This window comes from Zophobas morio, unplaced genomic scaffold (genome assembly GCF_036711695.1).
Source record: "Zophobas morio isolate AGI-343-1 ecotype UQ-CSIRO unplaced genomic scaffold, CSIRO_AGI_Zmor_V1 ptg000010l, whole genome shotgun sequence".
Taxonomy (NCBI): Eukaryota; Metazoa; Arthropoda; class Insecta; order Coleoptera; family Tenebrionidae; genus Zophobas; species Zophobas morio.
In genome coordinates, this window is record NW_026972115.1 from 7,878,721 (window position 1) to 7,898,789 (window position 20,069).

The 20,069-nt window shown below is 35.3% G+C and overlaps 5 protein-coding genes across 19 annotated transcripts in view; 1 reads left to right on the forward strand and 4 right to left on the reverse strand.

Moving 5' to 3' along the window:
- Window positions 1–10,083, reverse strand: part of LOC135126387 (phosphatidylinositol 4-phosphate 5-kinase type-1 alpha) — a 36,443-nt gene extending 26,360 nt beyond the window's left edge. For 9 of the 12 annotated variants that reach the window (XR_010280035.1, XM_064052415.1, XM_064052413.1 and 6 more), the window contains exons 1-11: window positions 9,778–10,083; window positions 9,469–9,503; window positions 5,807–5,960; window positions 3,045–3,256; window positions 2,855–2,996; window positions 2,328–2,503; window positions 2,062–2,277; window positions 1,784–2,013; window positions 868–1,000; window positions 722–809; window positions 300–362 (exon numbers count right to left, since the gene is read on the reverse strand). Coding sequence is in view for 11 of the 12 variants with exons in the window: in XM_064052415.1 (XP_063908485.1) it covers window positions 300–362; window positions 722–809; window positions 868–1,000; window positions 1,784–2,013; window positions 2,062–2,277; window positions 2,328–2,503; window positions 2,855–2,996; window positions 3,045–3,256; window positions 5,807–5,960; window positions 9,469–9,503; window positions 9,778–9,892 (1,564 nt within the window). In the remaining variant the exon portion in view is untranslated. Of the gene's footprint in view, window positions 1–299; window positions 363–721; window positions 810–867; window positions 1,001–1,783; window positions 2,014–2,061; window positions 2,278–2,327; window positions 2,504–2,854; window positions 2,997–3,044; window positions 3,257–5,445; window positions 5,555–5,806; window positions 5,961–9,468; window positions 9,504–9,777 lie in introns of those variants that run through there. The other 3 variants (XM_064052410.1, XM_064052416.1, XM_064052414.1) reach the window with 3 other exon arrangements.
- A 118-nt stretch (window positions 10,084–10,201) lies between these two features.
- On the reverse strand, window positions 10,202–14,066 carry LOC135126388 (protein N-terminal glutamine amidohydrolase). 4 transcript variants are annotated; one of them, XM_064052417.1, is made up of 6 exons: window positions 13,778–14,066; window positions 12,674–12,727; window positions 12,470–12,623; window positions 12,270–12,418; window positions 11,263–11,387; window positions 10,202–11,212 (listed from the first exon to the last, which is right to left on the reverse strand). In XM_064052417.1, the coding sequence occupies exons 1-6, from the start codon at window positions 13,903–13,905 to the stop codon at window positions 11,103–11,105; spliced, it is 720 nt and encodes a 239-aa protein (XP_063908487.1). In that variant the 5' UTR covers window positions 13,906–14,066; the 3' UTR covers window positions 10,202–11,102. The 4 variants fall into 4 exon arrangements, with proteins under 4 accessions (XP_063908487.1, XP_063908491.1, XP_063908489.1 ...); XM_064052421.1 differs by lacking the exon at window positions 13,778–14,066 and adding an exon at window positions 13,608–13,733; XM_064052419.1 differs by lacking the exon at window positions 13,778–14,066 and adding an exon at window positions 13,503–13,590.
- A 393-nt stretch (window positions 14,067–14,459) lies between these two features.
- On the reverse strand, window positions 14,460–15,208 carry LOC135126391 (uncharacterized). Its single transcript, XM_064052424.1, has 3 exons — window positions 15,122–15,208; window positions 14,686–15,074; window positions 14,460–14,639 (listed from the first exon to the last, which is right to left on the reverse strand). The coding sequence occupies exons 1-3, from the start codon at window positions 15,183–15,185 to the stop codon at window positions 14,481–14,483; spliced, it is 612 nt and encodes a 203-aa protein (XP_063908494.1). The 5' UTR covers window positions 15,186–15,208; the 3' UTR covers window positions 14,460–14,480.
- Window positions 15,209–15,272: 64 nt separating this feature from the next.
- On the forward strand, window positions 15,273–17,333 carry LOC135126389 (poly(A) RNA polymerase, mitochondrial-like). Its single transcript, XM_064052422.1, has 5 exons — window positions 15,273–15,387; window positions 15,437–15,627; window positions 15,676–15,912; window positions 15,961–16,382; window positions 16,435–17,333. Exons 1-5 carry the CDS (start codon window positions 15,273–15,275, stop codon window positions 17,225–17,227), a joined length of 1,758 nt encoding a protein of 585 aa, XP_063908492.1. The 3' UTR covers window positions 17,228–17,333.
- Window positions 17,232–18,498, reverse strand: LOC135126390 (thioredoxin-like protein 1). The gene is made up of 5 exons (XM_064052423.1): window positions 18,303–18,498; window positions 18,087–18,243; window positions 17,928–18,035; window positions 17,593–17,876; window positions 17,232–17,540 (listed from the first exon to the last, which is right to left on the reverse strand). The coding sequence occupies exons 1-5, from the start codon at window positions 18,398–18,400 to the stop codon at window positions 17,330–17,332; spliced, it is 858 nt and encodes a 285-aa protein (XP_063908493.1). The 5' UTR covers window positions 18,401–18,498; the 3' UTR covers window positions 17,232–17,329.
- Between the last annotated feature and the right edge of the window lie 1,571 nt (window positions 18,499–20,069).

Sequence of the window (20,069 nt, forward strand, 5' to 3'; positions counted from 1 at the left end):
AGCCTAACAGCATGAACTCACGCTGCACTGCCAGCTTTAAGAAAAAAGGAAACATAATAGAAAAGCGAGTAGTAATGTGCTGATAACAAACAACAAATGTCACGATCGCATTATGCACGGTACGTTTTGTTTAAGCGTGGGCTTTTTTGGGTGCTGCTGACTGAATTATGAAATAAGAAATCAAAATCCGAAGCAAATGCGAGCAAAGGAAAAACCAAACGCAAACGTGTCGAAACTCGAAAACGTAGCAAGTTAATCGAAAAGATGCAATAATAAATATACGGTGGGGTGGACTTTACCTATATAGCTGGTAACCAGTGTGCGAAACTTGCGATGATTGCCCTTTATCTCGGGCAAGTCCACTACATGAAGCATTGAAACACACACATACAGAGTCAGAGTCCAACATTCTACATAACTACTGGGTACGAATTATAGAAGTGGTAACGGCAAGATAACGCGTCAACGCTCAGAAAAATGCTATCCACTACTATAATTTGTAATAAAAAGAGGTAATCCTGGCGTTAACAATAACACAGAAACTACATTTACAAATGGTACATTGAAAAGTGGGAGGGCCAACTACTATTCTGCATAGAGAAAACATGGAACATTTTAGGTCATCCCGTTGCTTCGCCAGTTAAAAATTAAACCATTTATTATTAAATTGATCCCACATATCGGTTATGACACATACAAGGAAACAAAATCGAGTACTTACGAGATGGGATCTTTTTGAACACTTTTTCCGCCATGAACTTTTGAAATCTTTGCGCGTAAAAACTCGGCCGGTGCACGGATACAGTGTCCTGCAACACAAACATCAAACCATTAGCAACCAAACAGTACGAAAAGCGTACAACTTACTCCGTCGTGGATCATAGACTTCCACGTGTGTTCTAATTTTTTCTTTAACCTATAACTCTGCAAAATATCAATGATACCGATAAACAATAACAACCGCTCTCCTTTCGCGTTCCTGGCGGGAATACCTCCGGGCCTGAAAAAAAATTACCATCTTTCTTAAAGTCGAATTTTCCTCGGGGGTCTGAATTGACGTTAAATATTAACATTACATTTTATTTTATTTTTTAAGTTCATCATTTGTCTACTTTACTGACATCATCACAGTAGATACAGTTTACTCAATGTTGTTTGCAACATTACTAATATTCGTGGAAAGAGCGTACGTCGTCCTTCCACGATTAATATCCATCTTACCACTTTTTTACTATTTTCAAAATTTACTGAAATCAGGTACCACACTGTATGCAGTTTCCAATTAATTTTGATATAAATAAAAAATCAAGTGCACGACATGTATTGTAATTTTTAAAATTTTGTAGACAGCTTAAATTTCATTTTTTTTACATATATCTAAAATTAAAATAAATGCATATCATTCTTTACAAACACTATAATGTGTTTTTCTTTAAATAATAAGTATCGGCATTAATAATGCGGTGTGCGACAAGTAAACAATACATTTATATTAATCTTGAACTTGAAATGAAATTGTTTTCATAATGAGCTTGTCTGGACTTTGATCCCATAAATAGCACCACTCTACATTTTTCAAATTCTTATAATCCATATTCTTGCCGTACCTCCACAAAAGTCGACTTTTTTTTCAGCAAAGTGTCGTGCCACATTCTCCGTCATCTAGTTACCTTATCGACGAAATAAAAAGTAGCGCATAAGAATCAACACAATATTTTCAAATTTACCCAACACAAATAAATAACACAAAAAGAACATCGAGAAGACACTGTCGCACACTTACGGAACGTCCTCGTCTTCGTCGATTGGTTCCGACTCGGCCTGAATGCTCTCCATGGCAGTCGAATGAGCAACCAGCCTTTGTCTGTTGATGGACCTGCTCCTGTTCAAAGCCGCGGCCCCTATTCTATCTTCTTTCTCTCTCTCCCTTTCGTTATGAATCATAGCACCGCTAGGATCGGCCAACGTACCTTCTTCTGGCACTTCTTCCAAATTCGTACGAGATCGTTTCTCCTAAAATAACCATTCGAAAGCTCTACCAACAACAAAAACGACCATTACTTGTTTCTCCCTCTGCGCTTGATCCAAATTATGAATCGTCAGCAATAAACTGTAATCCATAATTTTAAAACTTTCCAAAACGCGACAGTCCCTATGGATAGTTTTAACCAAAGCGTTGTATGTGTCGGCTTCCATTAGAATGCCTTCGGGATGATGTTCCATGAAGTCCAGATCTTTGTAAGTGGGAGAGCGCTTTTGGCTTTCGGCTTTCGACGCCTGGCAAAAAAAATTGATGAGAACTAGGATTCGGACGGAGAGATGAGTACCTTTCTCTTGTAGGTGCTCCCTTTGAGATCATATTTTTGATGCATCACTACTGAGCTAGGTAATAGATTATTCATAATTACCAGTCTTACATTTTTGCTATTACATTGATAACAGTACAGGCCGAAGAATTTCGGCAACAGAGTTCTCGGGTTTTGATTCAAATTCATATAATAACCTAAAGCAAATGAATTTAGAGAGAAACGCGACCTGCTGGACCATACAGACTAGACAACCGACCTGAACCTTATCGCTAGATATCACAGAACCTACGCTACTTAGGTTATTGTCATATTTAAGTTTTCTTTTATGACTGTTATTTTTGTACGTATCTATTGTGAGCTGCATAATTTCATTCAAATTATATATCAGAGAACAAGTCCTTGGACTTAAATTGTATTAAAAGTCTTTTGAGCTTGCAAGCCTACAGGCAATCTTACAAAACATAATCTTTGAAGAACGCTCAAACTAGGGAAGTGCGCAGGTCGGCTGTATGTCTTTATGATCAACAAATCGTAAAGCAACGTACCGGGTAATAACTTTTGCAGAAACTCGCCTTCTTTATGCTGCACAGTCTTAATAATAAATTCATCATCACTAGTCAAATAAAAAATGGAACCGCTAGCGCCGGGATTGGACAATTCTCTTAAAGGACTATCACACATTGACATCTACAACTCTCTTTTAATACCAAATCGACGAAGACGTCACCAACTTACTAAAAAATCGTCCGGTTGTATTCCGAACAGATCTCGGAAATACCTAAAAGCTATAGGAGCGTAATTTTTAAATTTAAACTCGGAAAAATGATGAGCTGGAGTATGGTTGGAGCCTTCGCTTGGAAAATTCGTCGTTTCGACGGTCATGAAGTCTTGCATTAATAAATCACGTTCGGGCTTCGACGCTAGACCCCCAACAGCATGTTGAATACCTATTGATTCAACAGAAAACAAAAAGCTTGTCAATGATGAATTGAAACGATAACAGTTTGATGTCTGGCGTTAATGTTATCGATTTGAATACGCAGTCGGGTAAAAAATGGATTTTCTGTTATCACTATTATTGTTGTGTACGTTACACGATCACTTTTACCACCCCCTTAGTCACCAACGAAATGACGCGTGGGCGTTTGCTTGTACATGAAACGCCAGAAAAAGTGTTGTTAAATTATAAATAGTAATAGCGGACGGCGTAAACAGTGAGCTAATTACAAATCATTTTTCGGAGTCCGGAATGACTAGTTTCAAAAGTGGCATTACTATTTTTTTTCTAATTACGGAACAATACGATTAAATGCAAATTAGAAAGATCGCGTTATCGGTGTAAGAATATAATCGCTTCGTAATTTTACAGATCGACACAAAACAACTGAGATAATGAAAGATTAAAATCGCATTTTCAATAAAAAACCTCTCGTGGTAGGCTTAGCCCACTATTAAGAAGCTTAAATACAGTCAATACATTGAAATCGTTTTATATCATCACACAAAATTGTACTCGTATCTCAATGCTATAGTTTCTCTTTCTTGTGACAACAAAAATCAATGTGTGCGAGGCTTTGGCCACCATTAAATGGGCCACTTCCATGAATATTATTACTCAGCAGACAAACCCATTACTTCAGAGACGAACGCATGTTATAATTTTTTATTTGTTCACTCCCATCATTTTAAACTTGTTACTTTTGGTAGACGAAAAAATAAATTATGGTATTTTGTAACTTCACAGCGTTCTATTTATCTTCAAAGAATCGTTAAAACGACTCTGCTCGACAGTCTTTGATTAACTGATTTATTTGAAAGCAAATATTTATTTATATTATTAAATTAAAAGTTTCTAAACATGTCACAACATAAGGACAACTCTGAAGGCTACGAATTTCCCCACTGAATATATGCAAACACCAATAACAAATACTCTAGATAAAATGATAACGGTGCTCCCTTGATGATTATAAAAAAATCCTTCGGTGTAAAAATCTAGATGAAAACAATTGTAATGTTGAGCAAGTGATCGCCATCATTGAGATTCGTGGAAATGTTTTCAGCTACGATATTTTTTAAATTAAGGTTATCACATTTTGTTTGAAATTCGTTCAATAGAAAAATAGAATAGTCACTTTATTTTCAGCGCACATACAGAAAACGGAAATTTGTGCTGTTTTGAACTAAATTTTATTTCAAACCGCAACCCCTATGCCAAATTTAATTACATAATGAATCCGGACTTGGATATAAATAGAAAAATCCTTGTACTTAACAATAAAAATATGCTTTTTCCCAATCCCTCCCTACTTGGTGCGATTCGTATCAATAACTAAACAACATTAGTGACCCAGTTTGAGCGTGCCAAATTTGAAAGAAATCGATATAAACATTCTTCCCCTGGTGAATACATAAATACGAACAAAGATATTAGAGACCATCATGCTGAAAAATAATAGAAAAAAATCGTAAAAAAATCCTAACTTTATTAGAAATACGTTTGCATTACTTTTGAGCAGAAGAGCCTAAAGGAAAAAGGGAAGAAACACCCTTATCGTAAAAAATATCACGTTAAAAGGCATTTGGGTATTCCCCCCAGAAAATTGATGACGTCAGGTCTAGTACTGTTACATAAATTCCAGACAAAATGTCTATATTTCCATGTTTATCTGGGTGTGGTCCAATATTCCAACCTATTTTCTTTTCAGTTTTGTACAGCAACTTGTCTCACACATCTTTCACTATTTCACTATAATTTGTGTACGTCATTACAAGAAATTCAGTTGCATGTAAAATCTCACGAGCTAGATCTGCTTTTAACAAGTCAGAATAGTTACTACGTGGTATTTTGCTGAAAGCTCACCAATACCTGAAGCCAACCCGGCCTGATTAACCCGACCAAACGTTCCTCTGTATGACAACTGGACAACAGAAACCAATTGTTCTAGTTTGTTTCTGGCCGTCAATTTTATCTTATCAAAGACAAATCATTCGCCCGGCGTTAAAAAAGTCTACACTCGAAGCACGTGTCGTACAATATAGAAGTGTTATTGATTAACGGCAGCTAATAAAGTCGTAAGGTCATACAACGCAAAAAAAAATTCCTAAACAAGCAAGGTCTGAATTGGTTACGCACCCGACTGTATCTTTTTCGACAAGAACGATTCCTCTTTAAGCAAACACAACACAGACATCTTCCATTCGAAGATCCAATTGCGATAAGATTCGATGAGTAACTAATTCCAACTACAACGAAACCTTCCTTAAAAATGGAACTCATCAACATTACGTAAATCATCATACTTCCTATCAGCGGTGCAATTTTAATACCAACAGAGATAAGATAAGACATGATGTCAACATTTCGCATAGTGTCATCTTCGGCGTTAACTGAACGACCATTCGAGCGAAATATTTGATGGGTAAATAGCACGTATGACGCGTCGTTCGTACGTACACCCCTAATTAGATCACGTAGCCGACATTAACCGACTTACCTAATTGTATAGAACCCATAATTTGACTAGTCTGAATTTTCTTATAGGTGATTTCGCCACCAACGCCGACCCTCCGGTGTCCGATTTTTCGTTCCCGTTCTTTTTCTCTTTCCGCTTTCGTTTTGGCCATGTTCGAGGGATGCTTTTGACTGGCCTGTGGGAAGAAATGCAAATGTACTCGATTCTCTAACATATTTCTAAGACTGCGTTTTGCATACTGACAAGGTCTTTGTTACGTCAAGATAAAGAGATAATACCGTGCTGTAATCAGGGTATGTGTTTAATAAAAAAAGATAATGCGAAAAAAATGTCAGCGTGAATCATCTATTTTGGTAAGCGCGTTATTTCTTGTCAGTTGATGACCACTCGATTCCGAAAATTTTCATTGTTTTGAAAAGTTCGCCGATATTTTCCTTGCTGCATATTTTGATTCGGTGGTTATTTATTTGGTAGTCAGAAATATGGCTGAAGCGTGCGAGAAATTTCAGCTTTATCAGATTGGGAGATTTACGCTACGAGAATAACTTTTTTCGTCCTACCAACGGTTTTTTAATTGACTGGAGTTATATGTAATAGCATAAATATTTCGATAAATAATCGAATTCAGATCTATCATGAGAAATGCTTGGAATTAATATCAATTGGCCTTACAGGTAAATTTATGGCGAGTCATTAGTCATTAGTCATTACATCTAGTTTTGGAAAATATCTGTCCGATATTTATGACCGCAAGCACGATCCAGTTATCGAATTTGTATTCATTGGTTGTACAAAGGTGTTACCGTCATAAATTCTTTAGACGAAAATTAGAGATTATAATCTCACTGAAACATTATCACAAAATGATTTTGACATTTCTCTGTAAATTTCGCACTGTTATTTATTTTAATGACTGCCTAAAATATAATTTTAATTTTGGTCGAAAAAATCCCCGATTATTATTTTTATTCGTATAACGACTGTTTTGTCCATGTTCATTTATATACTTTTTTGTTTTATCAAAGGAGAACCGCAGCTACATGTTACATACACTGTATGTACAACTGGCAGCACGCCATACATATGATCAACAAATATTAATTTCTGACATTTATTGGCGATTTAAACGTGCAGTTAGTTACGTTTCCTGCAATAAATCCAGCGAGTATAAGAATAAAGTTATGAAAATGCACCAATAAAGGTTATTTTTGCCGATAAGTCTTTTCAATAAAAAAATTTAAAACTGGAAACGACAGGTTAAAACAGTAATATTAAATCTTGTTCTAGCTTTCGTTAATATTTTAATTACACTTTTTTATTTTGCTACTTACTTCAGATTTTTGTTCTTTTTATTTTGTGTTTCTAAGTATATTACGTTCAAAATCGTAAAAATCAATCAACTCCATGTGCACATCAAAATGCAACCCTGACCTATTGTTTCGAAACATGCTTACGAATAACTCATTCTTATAGCTCGATAAAAGTAAGTATCACCCACACGACACTAAAAAATCAGTAGCTCTCGAATTTTGTAAATAAATGAACAGTGTTTTACCTCGAATTGTATGATCCCAGCTTTGCTGGTATAATAAAAGGGATTCAACAGAGGATATTCGGGCTTTAAATAATTTACGAGTGGGTAGCTATTTGGCGAACAACCCCAGTGACTGTTTTACGTATCGATTCGTGTTGATCATAAACTTAAAAATTTATTCTCCGTCTGGATTTAGACGGATTCACATAACGTCATTATTTTGTGTTTACGGTTTTTTCTACTTTCACTGACAAAACTGGCTTAATCTAGACAATGTTCGTGACAGCGTTAACCTTACGTTTGTGTTGACATTTTAAACAAGATACCGGCTATTTATCACCAGGAAATAACCAATTATCGGAAACCTCGCTCGTCTACATTATTTTTAATATTTATCTGACTCTTACATCACGCGTTACCTCAAATCAGGAAAAAACTGATAACCATTTAAACACAACGAAGAAAATTATCCACGAGTACGTAGTTAAAATAAAACGCAAAGTATGTGAAAGTGAAATGAAATATCACAATGGCCTCCAAACTAGTGAAAAAAATTGTGCGAAAACTGCCGTGGAGCTTTCTAATTGCATTCCTCGGGATAATTTTTTTAATGTTTAATTACTTAACGACAGCAATTTTAGTAAACATGAACAATTTCTATCCGTTTCTCAAAATAAACCGAATTAACCCACATAACTTTACATCCTTAACTGCACACATACTCGAGCTATTAAGTCATTTCATTCTTATGCATAAAGGTCAGCTAATTATCGCTGTGCTTTTCAAGTACAGTGTGTACATTTCGGATCATTACCATTCTTATCACGGCTCTTATTTGTTCGAAATCGTTTGCGGCGTCCATGGAATTTTAATCTCTGATTTCCAGTGATACTTCTGAGCCAAGACGTTCACGAATTTCCCATCGATAAGATGTACTTCAAGTTAGTGTTATGAAATTTGGAATACTTAGCAAAAAAAAATATAATTTCGATGAGAAATGACTACCAAAGAAGCAACTTACTTCGTGCACAAAAAAGAGCTGTCATCGCAGACATGCGATAACCACGAATTATCTACTGAAAACGGCACTCTAATGAATAAGAATATTACTGTTCAAGATAAATAAAAAGTTAAACAAGAATTTGCGTCATTGATTACAAAAAAAAAAACTCAGGTCTTAATATACTTTAACCTTTTCACTCCATATTTTTTTTAAGTGTTACGCTGTGGACAGCTGACGAATGGAAAATTTATTATTATTTCTGTCAAATTGAAATGATAATTACCTGGTGATTATTAAAATAATAATAATAATAATCAGAGTACTTCATTTTTCATTAGTATTAAGCTCGTCAAAAAATTTAAATTCCACACAATTATCATTTAATGAAAACAATTTTTTATTGTAGCGTTTTACGGAAAGAAAAACAGATAATACTGATTCCTTATTTAATTTGAATTCTGTCAATACAAACGTGAGCTACTCTTGGGAACACGAACAAGAAATAACTTAAAGCGATATAGTCAAGAATAGAGGAATTTAATTCCTACTCAAAGGTGAGTTCTCATCGCAAATACCCGATAATCATGTTACACTCTCAAATACCAATTGTGATAGAAGATAAATAAAAAGTAAAAAAAAAATTTACGTCATTAGAGTCGTTACAGATCAAATGGATGTCACCTTTAACAAGTTTTTTTTTTTTTGTTTTTACACTTTAATATTATCGTTACCAGTGTACAAAAACAGCTTTAATAATTACGACTGGAATCGTGTTAATTAATACTACTTCGTTTTATCACAATGACTTTACTATCATTAACCTTGAACAGCAGACCAAGGCTTCTGCCAAAGTGCATTTCCATAAAAAAAGCTTCACGAGTAATCAACAGAAAAAACTAGAATTAATGACGAAAATTTAATGGAAAAATCAGGTCAGCGCTATAATTTCTCAAGTTTAAACATAACTAAAGGTTTTAAATAGAGTAGCGTTTTATGTAGTTGTAAAATAATTGTATTCCGCTTTTCTGTTTCAAGTGTTTTGAACAACAGTCTAAATGCACTTCGTTAAATGAAACAAATTTGTGAAAACCGACTTTGAGTTGGGGTTGAAAAAAAGGTACTTTGTTCGGTAACTTTTCTACTTACATCCTGAGCAGTTCTATGAAGAGTGGTATCCTTATCTGTAAAAGAAAAGGATCTTCGTTATTCATGCAAAAACGAGTTAGAAATTGTAAGTGGCTGTAATTTCCGAGAACTTTAAAACAGCCAAGGTCGTGTTATTTAGACACGAAATTAACTGTTCTTTTCGTCTGTGTTCGCAGGAATTCATTGTTGCTAATACAACAACTCATTTCTTGCTAAATAGTGATTCATGACCCAAAAACTCGACGTGGCTCGCACTCCAAAGAAGAGTTAATTTTCGAAGGATTTAATTGTTTGAATGTTTACAATTACCTTCGCTTTCGTCGGCGGAATCGCGTACTCCTCCCGGATCTTTCGCATTGTTCATATTTATTGTTAAAGAGGGCTCAACAACTTCAATAGTTTCTATCGTGTCGCCCGAAGCCATTTTGCTCACTTATTTAAAGCGACTAAACTAAATATTCACTTAATATTTACAAAACCACTACACATCACCGACAAATTACACGAAATTTGTAAACTTTTAGCACACATTTTAGGAATGAAAGCAGTTGCCGTTTACAACTTTGACATAAACATATTCCATTGACATATTTATCCCCACCCTGGCGACGTGAGCTGTCTTTGACACACCAATGCGAGGCACTCATACGGGGCACGTGACCACTTACAGAAACCTGTAAAGACGAAATGCTGCTCTGCTAGAACTTTGAATTTGGGGTAAAAAAAAAGCATGTTGTTTAAAGTGCTTTATTGAATTTGCAAAGTACAAATTTACAATTCAATATACCACTATATCGATAAGACATGAATTACAAAACTGCTAAGCTACATCACAAGTAACATTTACAATTAGGCCTTTACGCACTGAAGCAAGAAAAATCCTCAACTAATTTGTACTTTAAAATTCTTATCATAAAACGAAAAACTCTCCAACTAAACGAATACAAAGCTAAGAACACTCCTGAGAAAAAAATGATTGTACTTGCAAATGGCTTAATGAATTTTCCATGTTGTGTGTATAAAGTTAAAATGGAAGGCAAATGTGCAGTCTTAGTAAAAATTTCAATAAAAAATGTTTACGGCCTTTCACGATACAAAGACAGTAAAGAAACGACTTGTTTTGATTAACGGATTAAAACTGTGTTATTCTTAACGCCAACATTAATATTTAGAATTGGAACATGACACAATGTACATTACATGTATATATATAAAAGTCTTGATAAATATTATATAAATTTGTGGACATATAACATTAACTACATAATGAAATTTATCAACAATGTCTTTCCTAAAGAAAAATATCACATCTTAGGTGAAATTTAAGCATAAGAAATATGTGGATGGCAAGAGAGTTAAAAATTTGTTTAATGAGCACATTTGACATCAAAGCTAAGAAAATCAGTACTTCAATCGCTGTAAAAACTGTCGAACAAGACATCAAAAATCCAACCAACATTCATATATACGTTAACAAGATGAGTAGAGAAAAAGAGTAGAAACTTTAGATAGATATATGTAGAAGCACAACTTGAGTTTTCGATGACAAACATTTATTATTATGCTCTGTTACTATATGTAAGAGCACAAATCAAAATTGACTTAGTTTATTCACTCTTTTTTCCTTAGAATAACTATGTCGCAGGCTTATAGAAGCGTTGCACAAATTGAGTCAAATTCAAGACTTGCCCTGGACCCTTTGAAGAATCCATCTGAATGTAATCCTCTAGGTTGTGCGCATTTGCTAACAAGTCAATGTATTACAAAAACGAACGAAACTGTTTTTTCGATTACCTGCAGTCTGAATGGCGGGGTAGTTCGGTGGAGGCTTAATCCAAGTGCCATCAGGCCTTTTCATGTGCCTTCGGTCAGAGGAGAACTCTTTTAAAAAATCACTCGCCGGAATCACCCTAAAATATCTACAAAGCGAATTAAAATCATAACGTTGCGCCAACTGCCATTTCGGAAAATGCGTTTTCAAAAATTTTCAAAAAATTGCAGCCGTAAAATAAAAGAGTCATAATCAGTTTCGTTGTGTTTCGTTCTTTCTTGAAGTAAACGGCATGAGAAAAGTAACTATTGTTACTTTATAGTGCAAAGACTATTTTACTTTTCAGAAAACTTGGATCTTTACACAAGAGTGAAATTTCTCAGGAAAATGACGCTACAAATAAAGCGTTTAATTACAATAGAATCTATAAAAGACAGTTGTTAGGAGAAACAAGGTAACTACAATTACCTAGAAAATATGACATCAATGTTTAAATTTGGTGTATGAGCATTGTGTTTTTTACTGAAATGAAATGTCATACGTACACAGACGTTATATTAGTAATCTAGCGGTGAAGGAAAAGCTAATGACCATTTAGTTAGGAAAACTGATCAAAGAAATTAATTTTGCCAGATCCTTATTTTTACAATATATGGCGTAGTCTTGTTCATAAAATTTATCTGCTAAAAATGTAATAAGTAAAGGTTTCCGCTTACAACATAAAATTGTTAAAATAGTTTTCTCAAACTTTCCGCTCTTTACCGATTCTTAATTTTTATGAGTACGATTTTTTGTTAAAACACGAAATGACAAGTTTTTCTAAACATAATCAATATTTTTTTATAATTTACGCGCGCAACATTAACGATTACAAAGTTTCAAAAATCGATTTTGACATTTATAAATGTAGAAAATATTCATCAAATCGGGCACTAATCTTAATTTTTTAACTACGTGACTGGCGAGTTCTAGAGAAAATTCCGAAAGCGCGATTTCCAAAGTAGAGATTGAGGAAAAAGGAAAAACAAACCTGAAGTAATCCGGTTTCAGAATGTGGTCTGTGCGAAACGTTTCCGTCACATATTTATGTACATACGTGGGAAAGGGTAGCTCCGAGTCTAAGTCGTAAACTAAGCATTTCTCCGGTTCGGGTTGATACAAAAAGATCACATGGTAATCCTACAAGCAAGAGCATTTTGAGACATAATCGCGGTCGCTTCGATAACAAACCCAAATGACTAGCTTATCCTCGTCTTTGCCAGCTCGTTGCCGCCACAGTGGCACAGTCCGACTGGGGTTCGAAACAAAAACTACAAAACATTTGTGAATTTCACTGGAGTGTTTCGATGAGACATCCTGGCATAGCTTGTAAACATTTTCTTCACTGAAACAGAAATAATGATGTAATATTCCAGGAACAATAATTCAGAATACCATTCGTTTGAAAAAGTCGCAAGTTTTTCCATGCTTTGTGGAGGGTAACCAAAGCTGTGTGAATAACAACAAATTCAAAGGTGTGCGCATGAATGTGTGCATGAAACTATTACATTTAATATAAAAATTTTGAAACGCATTATTGGACATTAATTATGTAAGAATGTGAAATGAAACGGGAAATAGTGAGAACGAGACATGTAACGTGCTGTGTTTCGACGTACGACACCAAATGCTTCAGGCAAGAACTATGAATAATTTTACATAAAAATGTAACGATTAAATTAGGCAAGCGTTCTTTGGAGGAATGATATTACGAAGCTCGCTCCACTCGTTTAGATGCGAAATTTAACATTGTGGGATAATTATTCATGAAATATTGAAAAACTATAGCATGTTTAAGTGCCATAAAGGAACAATTAGATTATAATTTATAGCACCGAGGAAATCGATCCTTTTTGCATAATTTAAATAAATAACCATATGTAAAACGGGTTCAGGTATTTTTGCGAATTGACGCACTGTTGTTTTTTCCAGCACTCCTCCCCCCCTCACCCCCTCGACAAAATCGCGAGTTTAGTAATTAATAAATGAACGCGACCAACCCTGGGGAGTGTCTTCGCGCCGTCCTGATTTTGTTAATTTATTTTTTTCTATGCATACACCAAAATTTAATATTACACGCTCTTAAGGGGATCGAAATAATTGATATGAGCGAGTCACGCGAGCACTCTCTCGGGGGACCCTTAATACAACTTATTCCAGATTTTCATAAAGATTTTTCGGGTCAATCCCCCCGGAATAACCTCAAAATCCAAAACGTCAATACCTGTCATCGATTTTTGATATTCTACACTACGAAAAGCACACAACACCTATCGATAAAAATCACAGATCTAATGCTCGATAAAAATAAAATAACAAAACAGCTTACGTAATGCGACCTGGGTGACCCACCACGATGCGACACGAGAAATATCAAAACAAAAAACATAACCTCAACTTGTCAAAACTAAAAACGTCAAAATTTTGGAATTTGACAAGACGCTGATTTTTTTCAAATTTGACTGGCACGACGGAGACAACGACCGAACGCCGACTTACCAGTAGCAAGACACGTGCGAGCACTCCGGCTGCTTCGGAAACAAATTTATGGGATTTTTCTTACTAGAAATTTGATTGTTTTCTGAAGTAGGTCGTTGTATTATTGGGTTTTTCGATTCCGACGCCATCTCCACTTCTTCATGGATTCCCGGATGGGAAAAGTGGAAACAGTTCGAAGCCGATCCGAAACAAAACACTTTCTACTTTCGCTAAAGTAATTTGTTGTTATCGCGAGAAATGCCGCACTGCACTACTTCACATCTTTGACAGTAACGACCTTGATCGAAGATCACAGGGTCACGAACGCATGCGCGGTGCTGCTGCTCGGGCGGCTAAAGTCACACCAGGTCGGGTCCTTACGATAAACATCACTTTGTTATGAAAAATATTCAAATTTAGAGACTTTTAGTAAAAAGTCCCTAGGTCCCTAGTTAGTTGAGATCCTGAACAATCAGAACCTGCTCAAACCATCTTTAAAACTTAAATTTTTTTCTTATAAAAATTGCACAATTAATTATATGATTTTAATATTTCAGAATTACCCACCACTATTTGAGTATTTCTAGTTCGAAGCCTCTGATTGTTTTCTAGACACTTTTTATTTGTAAGGTTTTCTGGTCTTTGATAACTTTTTGACTAGGGAATATCGCCTACGTCTAATGTATTGAAATTAATAAATAAATACATGAAATAAAAATTTTACTCAAGTAATCTTTCTGTGGCCCGTTTCAACAAGCAAAGTTTCCAATTTCAGATTAACACTATTTGTAATTCTCGTTTGATAAGTCCACAGCGCCGCTAAACACATAGCATCATCTTTATTTTTTGCATAACTTATATTTTCCAAAACGAAGTTTTTCACCTGAAAAAACTCATTAATTTGCAATAGTCATCAATAGTGCACCTACATTAAATTCAGCTTCATAAGCTTCTGATATTTTTTCCACTAAATTCGTCAAAGAATGAATATCCAAAGAAAGAAACAGAGGTTCTGGATTTCTTTGTAATTTTTCCAAAGCCCGCATTTGTGCGGTAAAAGTCACTAATGAATCTTTATAAGGCCGCAAGGACTGCACCAACCCATACAACTCATTTATGAGACATTCTAAGTTTCCAGGAAAGTCTTTTGGGTTATCTGCTTTTATGGAGGCTATTTCTTTGACTACACTCGCGCCTTTAATGTGTAGATCATTCCACATTTGTATATTATTGTAAACATCCGCCGCCAAATCCCTGACGGTCCGTGGAAATCCCGTCAAGTTTTTCTGTGGAGAGGCAGCAGCTGGACTCTCTGGCACTGCAACCATTAAATTCAAACTTTGTAATTTAACGTCTTACACTTACGAGCAACTGGAGAAAAACCCTTATTTCCGACACTGGGTGAACGCTTCGGTGTTTTGTCACCCATTATTCGATATTCACGTTTGAAATAAACATAACCTGGAAACCGACACGTGTGACATTAGTCACATCCCTTTGAGCCCCCTTGTTCGAAATGTCGGTATTTTTATCATGTCACGTTCGACGGGGTGTACAAAACGCAATTGGAAGAAACATAAAATTAAATTTAAACGATGGAAAAAACGTTCGGCGAATGTCGTCGCTTAAAGGTATAGATTTCGAGGTTATGTTTTTAAATTATTACAGTATTTTTTCTAGTCACGGAAACAGAAAAAGGTACAAAGTTTGTAGCTTTTGCGGATATGGTTAGTTCTAGACGTGCAGAAGCTAGAAGAAGCATCGTTGTTCAAGTTCAGTCCTCACAATCGTTCAAAGAACTGCATGCCTATTGCAGTTCAGTAGGATCTGTAAAGCAGATGCTTCATTACACAGTCGGAGTAGAACCCATGGTACGTTTCCCTTTCTAGTTGTTTCCACATTAACGTTTATTCTTTCAGAATTTTATTGTAGTTGAATTTGCATCTGAGAAGGATGTAACAAGTATCCTTGATAAAAGCTCATATGTCGAAGACTCGCAGATTATTCCTGTCCATTCACAATTCTTATGGTTTAGGGCATCAAATAGAAAACTACCAAAATTAAAACAAAGTAAAACTGCCATTTTGAACGCTGAAAACGGCAATAACAATTTAACAGCAGCGGAGATAGTTGATTTATTGAAAAAATGTGATTCTGTAATGACTTAGTTGTATCAGTGTTCAATAATGCAATGATTCTTTTAGGTTTCTGATCAGATGAAACAACTTTATGACTTCACCAAGTTAAATGATCTGGGCACAAGACTGCGCTTTCTGACAGCATGTCAAGTAGAAGATGCTGTTAGGGGGATGTTTCCCAGCGCGAAAGCGTTTCCATTTGGATCATCAGTGAATGGATTTGGGAAAATGGAGTGTGACTTAGACTTGGTATTAAGGTTGTCCGACGAAAAAGTAAAAAGCGACGCTAGATTAATGTTTCACTGTAAGGCGTTAGTTGGTTCTGAACGATCTGCCTCGCAGAGAAACATGGAAGCGATGGGCGACTTATTACAGTTATTTTTACCAGGGTGTTCGCATGTTAGGAGGATACTTCAAGCAAGAGTACCCATAATTAAGTACCATCAGCAGCTAACAGATGTCGAGTGTGATTTATCCATGTCAAATATGTATGTTATTCTGGAGATTTATTTCCTTATCACTTTTACTATACCGTTGTAGGTCTGGCGTTCACATGTCCGATTTTTTATACATCATGGGATCCATTGACGACAGAGTTCGCCCTTTAATCTTCACAATTCGTAAATGGGCCTGTGAAATAGGTTTAACCAATTCAAGTCCTGGGCGATGGATAACTAACTTCTCTTTAACATTGTTGGTACTCGCGTTTTTGCAAAAACCACCCCACTCGCCTCCAATTCTTCCGTCGTTAAATAATTTGGTAAAGTTGGCTGACTCTACAGACCACTATATGACTGAGGATGGCATAAACTGCACATTTCTCAGAAACATAAACAAACTCAAGAAACCAGCTGGAAATAAAGAGAGCCTGGAGTCACTCCTCAAAGAATTTTTTGAATTTTATTCGCATTTTGATTTTACCTCGAAAGCTGTCTGTTTGAATGAACCAGTTGCCATAACAAAACCTGAACACTGTGCTATGTATATCGTGAACCCCCTAGAAAGAGGACTGAATGTTAGTAAAAACGTCGGTTTAGAAGAATTGGATAGATTCAAAGTTGAAGCACGCAATGCCGCGTGGTTACTGGAATCCCAAGAACACAAAACAGAAAATTGGGGTCTTTTATCGATTTTTGAAAATAAGAGAAAATCGAATAATTTATTCAATTTCGCATTTCCAAATAAACAGGCACGGTTAATGGAAGTCAGTACTTTATTTGAGAATGAAGCAGCACCAGTTGAATTTAAAAATGAAAGTGTTAAGAAACAAGTAGAAAGTATTAGAAACGAAAAGAAACAAAAACTGAAAGAAATCCAAAAATTAAATAGGTAACAAATTGATAAGAATCAACTTTATATTTAAGTTTTATGTATAGCATGATGCATTTTGTAATTAAACTGTAAAATATCTAAGGAATTTAAATAATTGCGTTTCTTAATGACTTTCTCCCTTCTTGCCAGCGACCCGCTTAAAATCGCCCATATTTGTGGTACTGATTGGAGATCCTATTATTGCTAAATGGTCAATCTGAGTCACTTCACTGCCCGACTGGTTGTCCTTAATGAAGAATTGTATATTCTGAACATTTTGAAACTTAACATAACGAAGATTAACTGGATTGCCTTCCAACTCCTCTGCTGTAAATCTGGTAAAATTACACTATAATATCAGATCTGAATAACACTGTGGCAACTTACTCTAAATCTTGCACACTCGTATAGCTATCTGCAAGATCAAAATCCAAAGTTCTTGGTTGATTGATAAATATTCTAACAGTTTTAGGCCCTTTATCTGAGGGAGCTTTAATTTTCAGACTGTGAATTTTCACAGCTTGATTAAATGCAATGGAAATAATGAGCTGCTCATCACAATCTGACTGTAAATATCCACCCCCTGAATTAAGGCAATGCTCTAATGAGTGATCATCACTTTCGTTTAGACATTCACACTGCGCCTTTGTAATAAACGGCTGAAGATCCATCTACAATAACAAGCTAGTCTCGCATTCGCGACTATTAATCTGTTAACATACATGACCAGAAACAGCTTCCGCCTCTTCACCCTCCTCGGACCCATAATATTGCTGAATTTTATTCTCCAAAGCTGTGGGATCAGCCCCTCTCAGCGTATCCACTTTCGCCTAAAAATCAATATTCGCAGCGCTGCATTAAACCTAAATTACGCTACTCGCTTTGTTTCGATAAAAGATGAAAGTAGGCATTGCTGACACTCCCTGCATCGCTGCAGTCTCCTGACATTTATCTACGTCTATTTTTAAAAATACCGCTTTTGCATATTTCGTGGATAACTGTTGGAATATAGGCGCGATCCTTTGGCAGGGGCCGCACCTGTAATGTGGTTTTGTGTTTAAAAAGTGGTGATTGAAAACATTTTTAGGTTAGCTCACCAACTGGCGGTAAAATCAGCCACAACGAGTCGGGTAGAGGCATTAGATAGTTCGGTTTGGAAGTGGTTTTCGTCATTTATTACCTTAATTGTACCCATTTTATTTTTTGACGATAAAATTGTTAAGATTTAACAGGTGATGACTGGCACTTATTTTTTTTTAAGTGACTGACAAAACTGACAGCTGAAGTGAAACGTGAAACGTCTCTACAAGTGAAAGTGACCTGCAGTCCTGCAAAGCAGGGATGCAAACCGTACTTTAATTTTGTCGTGGACCCTTAGATGGCACCTCCTACAATAAATCAAATTAATTATTATGTCTATTATTTAATCAAATTAATTTCTTAATAAATTAAATATTTCTTCGTCCATAACCTGTAACTATATTTTTTATGTTTTGCTCCATTTAAGTGATTTTACTAATAAGTAAGAATTATTTCCTTTGATTGGATGACAGACTTCAAAGAGAAAATTGTTCGCAACATTCTTTCAGTTTTTTTTTGTTTTTATACTTTTTAAAAAAGTTTGTGTCATACCAAAATTTAGAGAGAATCCAGGATAATATTTTCGAGATAAAATGCAAAATTTAATGATCTGAACTTTTCTCCTAATGAAATTTAAAAACAAGGGTGGACTCTGTTAAAACTAAAATAGAAGGGTGGGACAAATAATAAAACTTTTCTTGGAGTTTTATTATTTTCATAGCAGTCTAAAAGTGGTATAGAATGCAAAGAGAACCGAATCTCAAATTGATAAGGCAAAAAATGTTCTCCCATTAAAAAAAAAACTTGATTTACTTATTAAAGAAATTAGGTCGAGATGCAAAGAGCATATGGACGTAAAAAGAGAGACATAAAGACTAAGGTAACTTCAACAAGAAAATGATCGTTGAAGACAAAAAACATTGTAATAAAGGTACTACTAGATAAGTGTGTGGCACGCAACACCAGGGTATCTGTCTACAAAAATACACACATAAAATAGTTAACAAATTTAGCTTCTTTGAAAAATTATAAAATTAAAATAACCCTTACAATTTAGAGTTATGTATGTACTGTTAAAGTACAGGTAAACCAGTCACAGTGTAAGAAAATAAAATTAGTTAATTAATTAATTTTTTGAGTCAAACTGTGTAAGTTATTCTAAAAAAAAAAACTGTGTAAGCTATTCTAAACTTTGATTAACGCTTTACCAGCCTTGTGATAACTTTAAAACATTAGCAAGATTGCAGACTTTAATTGTAAAATGTTATAAAATTTAATGAAATTGTTGGTGGTGATGAGCAGATAAATTTTGGTTAGCGTTTTGCCATCAACACGATATTTGTAAAACGACATGCAAAACGGCGGAACTATGTTTCTTACTGTAGGGGTTATGAAACGTCGAGAAAATTATATGTAGTCGTCCGCCGGATGAACCCTATTTCAATAGTTTTCTAGATTACGCTCGGGAAATGAAAAAGGTGAAGGAGGATGTTGAGTACTAAGAATCGGGGTTGTTTCCCCTTCTACCTCAGGTAGCATTCTTATCACCAACCGCCCTGAAACGGTCAGTAACACAAGTGACAGTAACGTGTAAACATTCACCCAATAAACACAGAAACCCAAAATACAGTCCGTTACTCAAAAACACAATCAAACACATCCTGAGCTACAAAACTCAACAGAGGATATCTCCAGTCTTAAATAGAATAATCTTGATGATAAGAATTACATTTCAAACTGTCGATGTGTTTTTGTAAATAAAATTGTCCAAGCAGAAAGGGGGC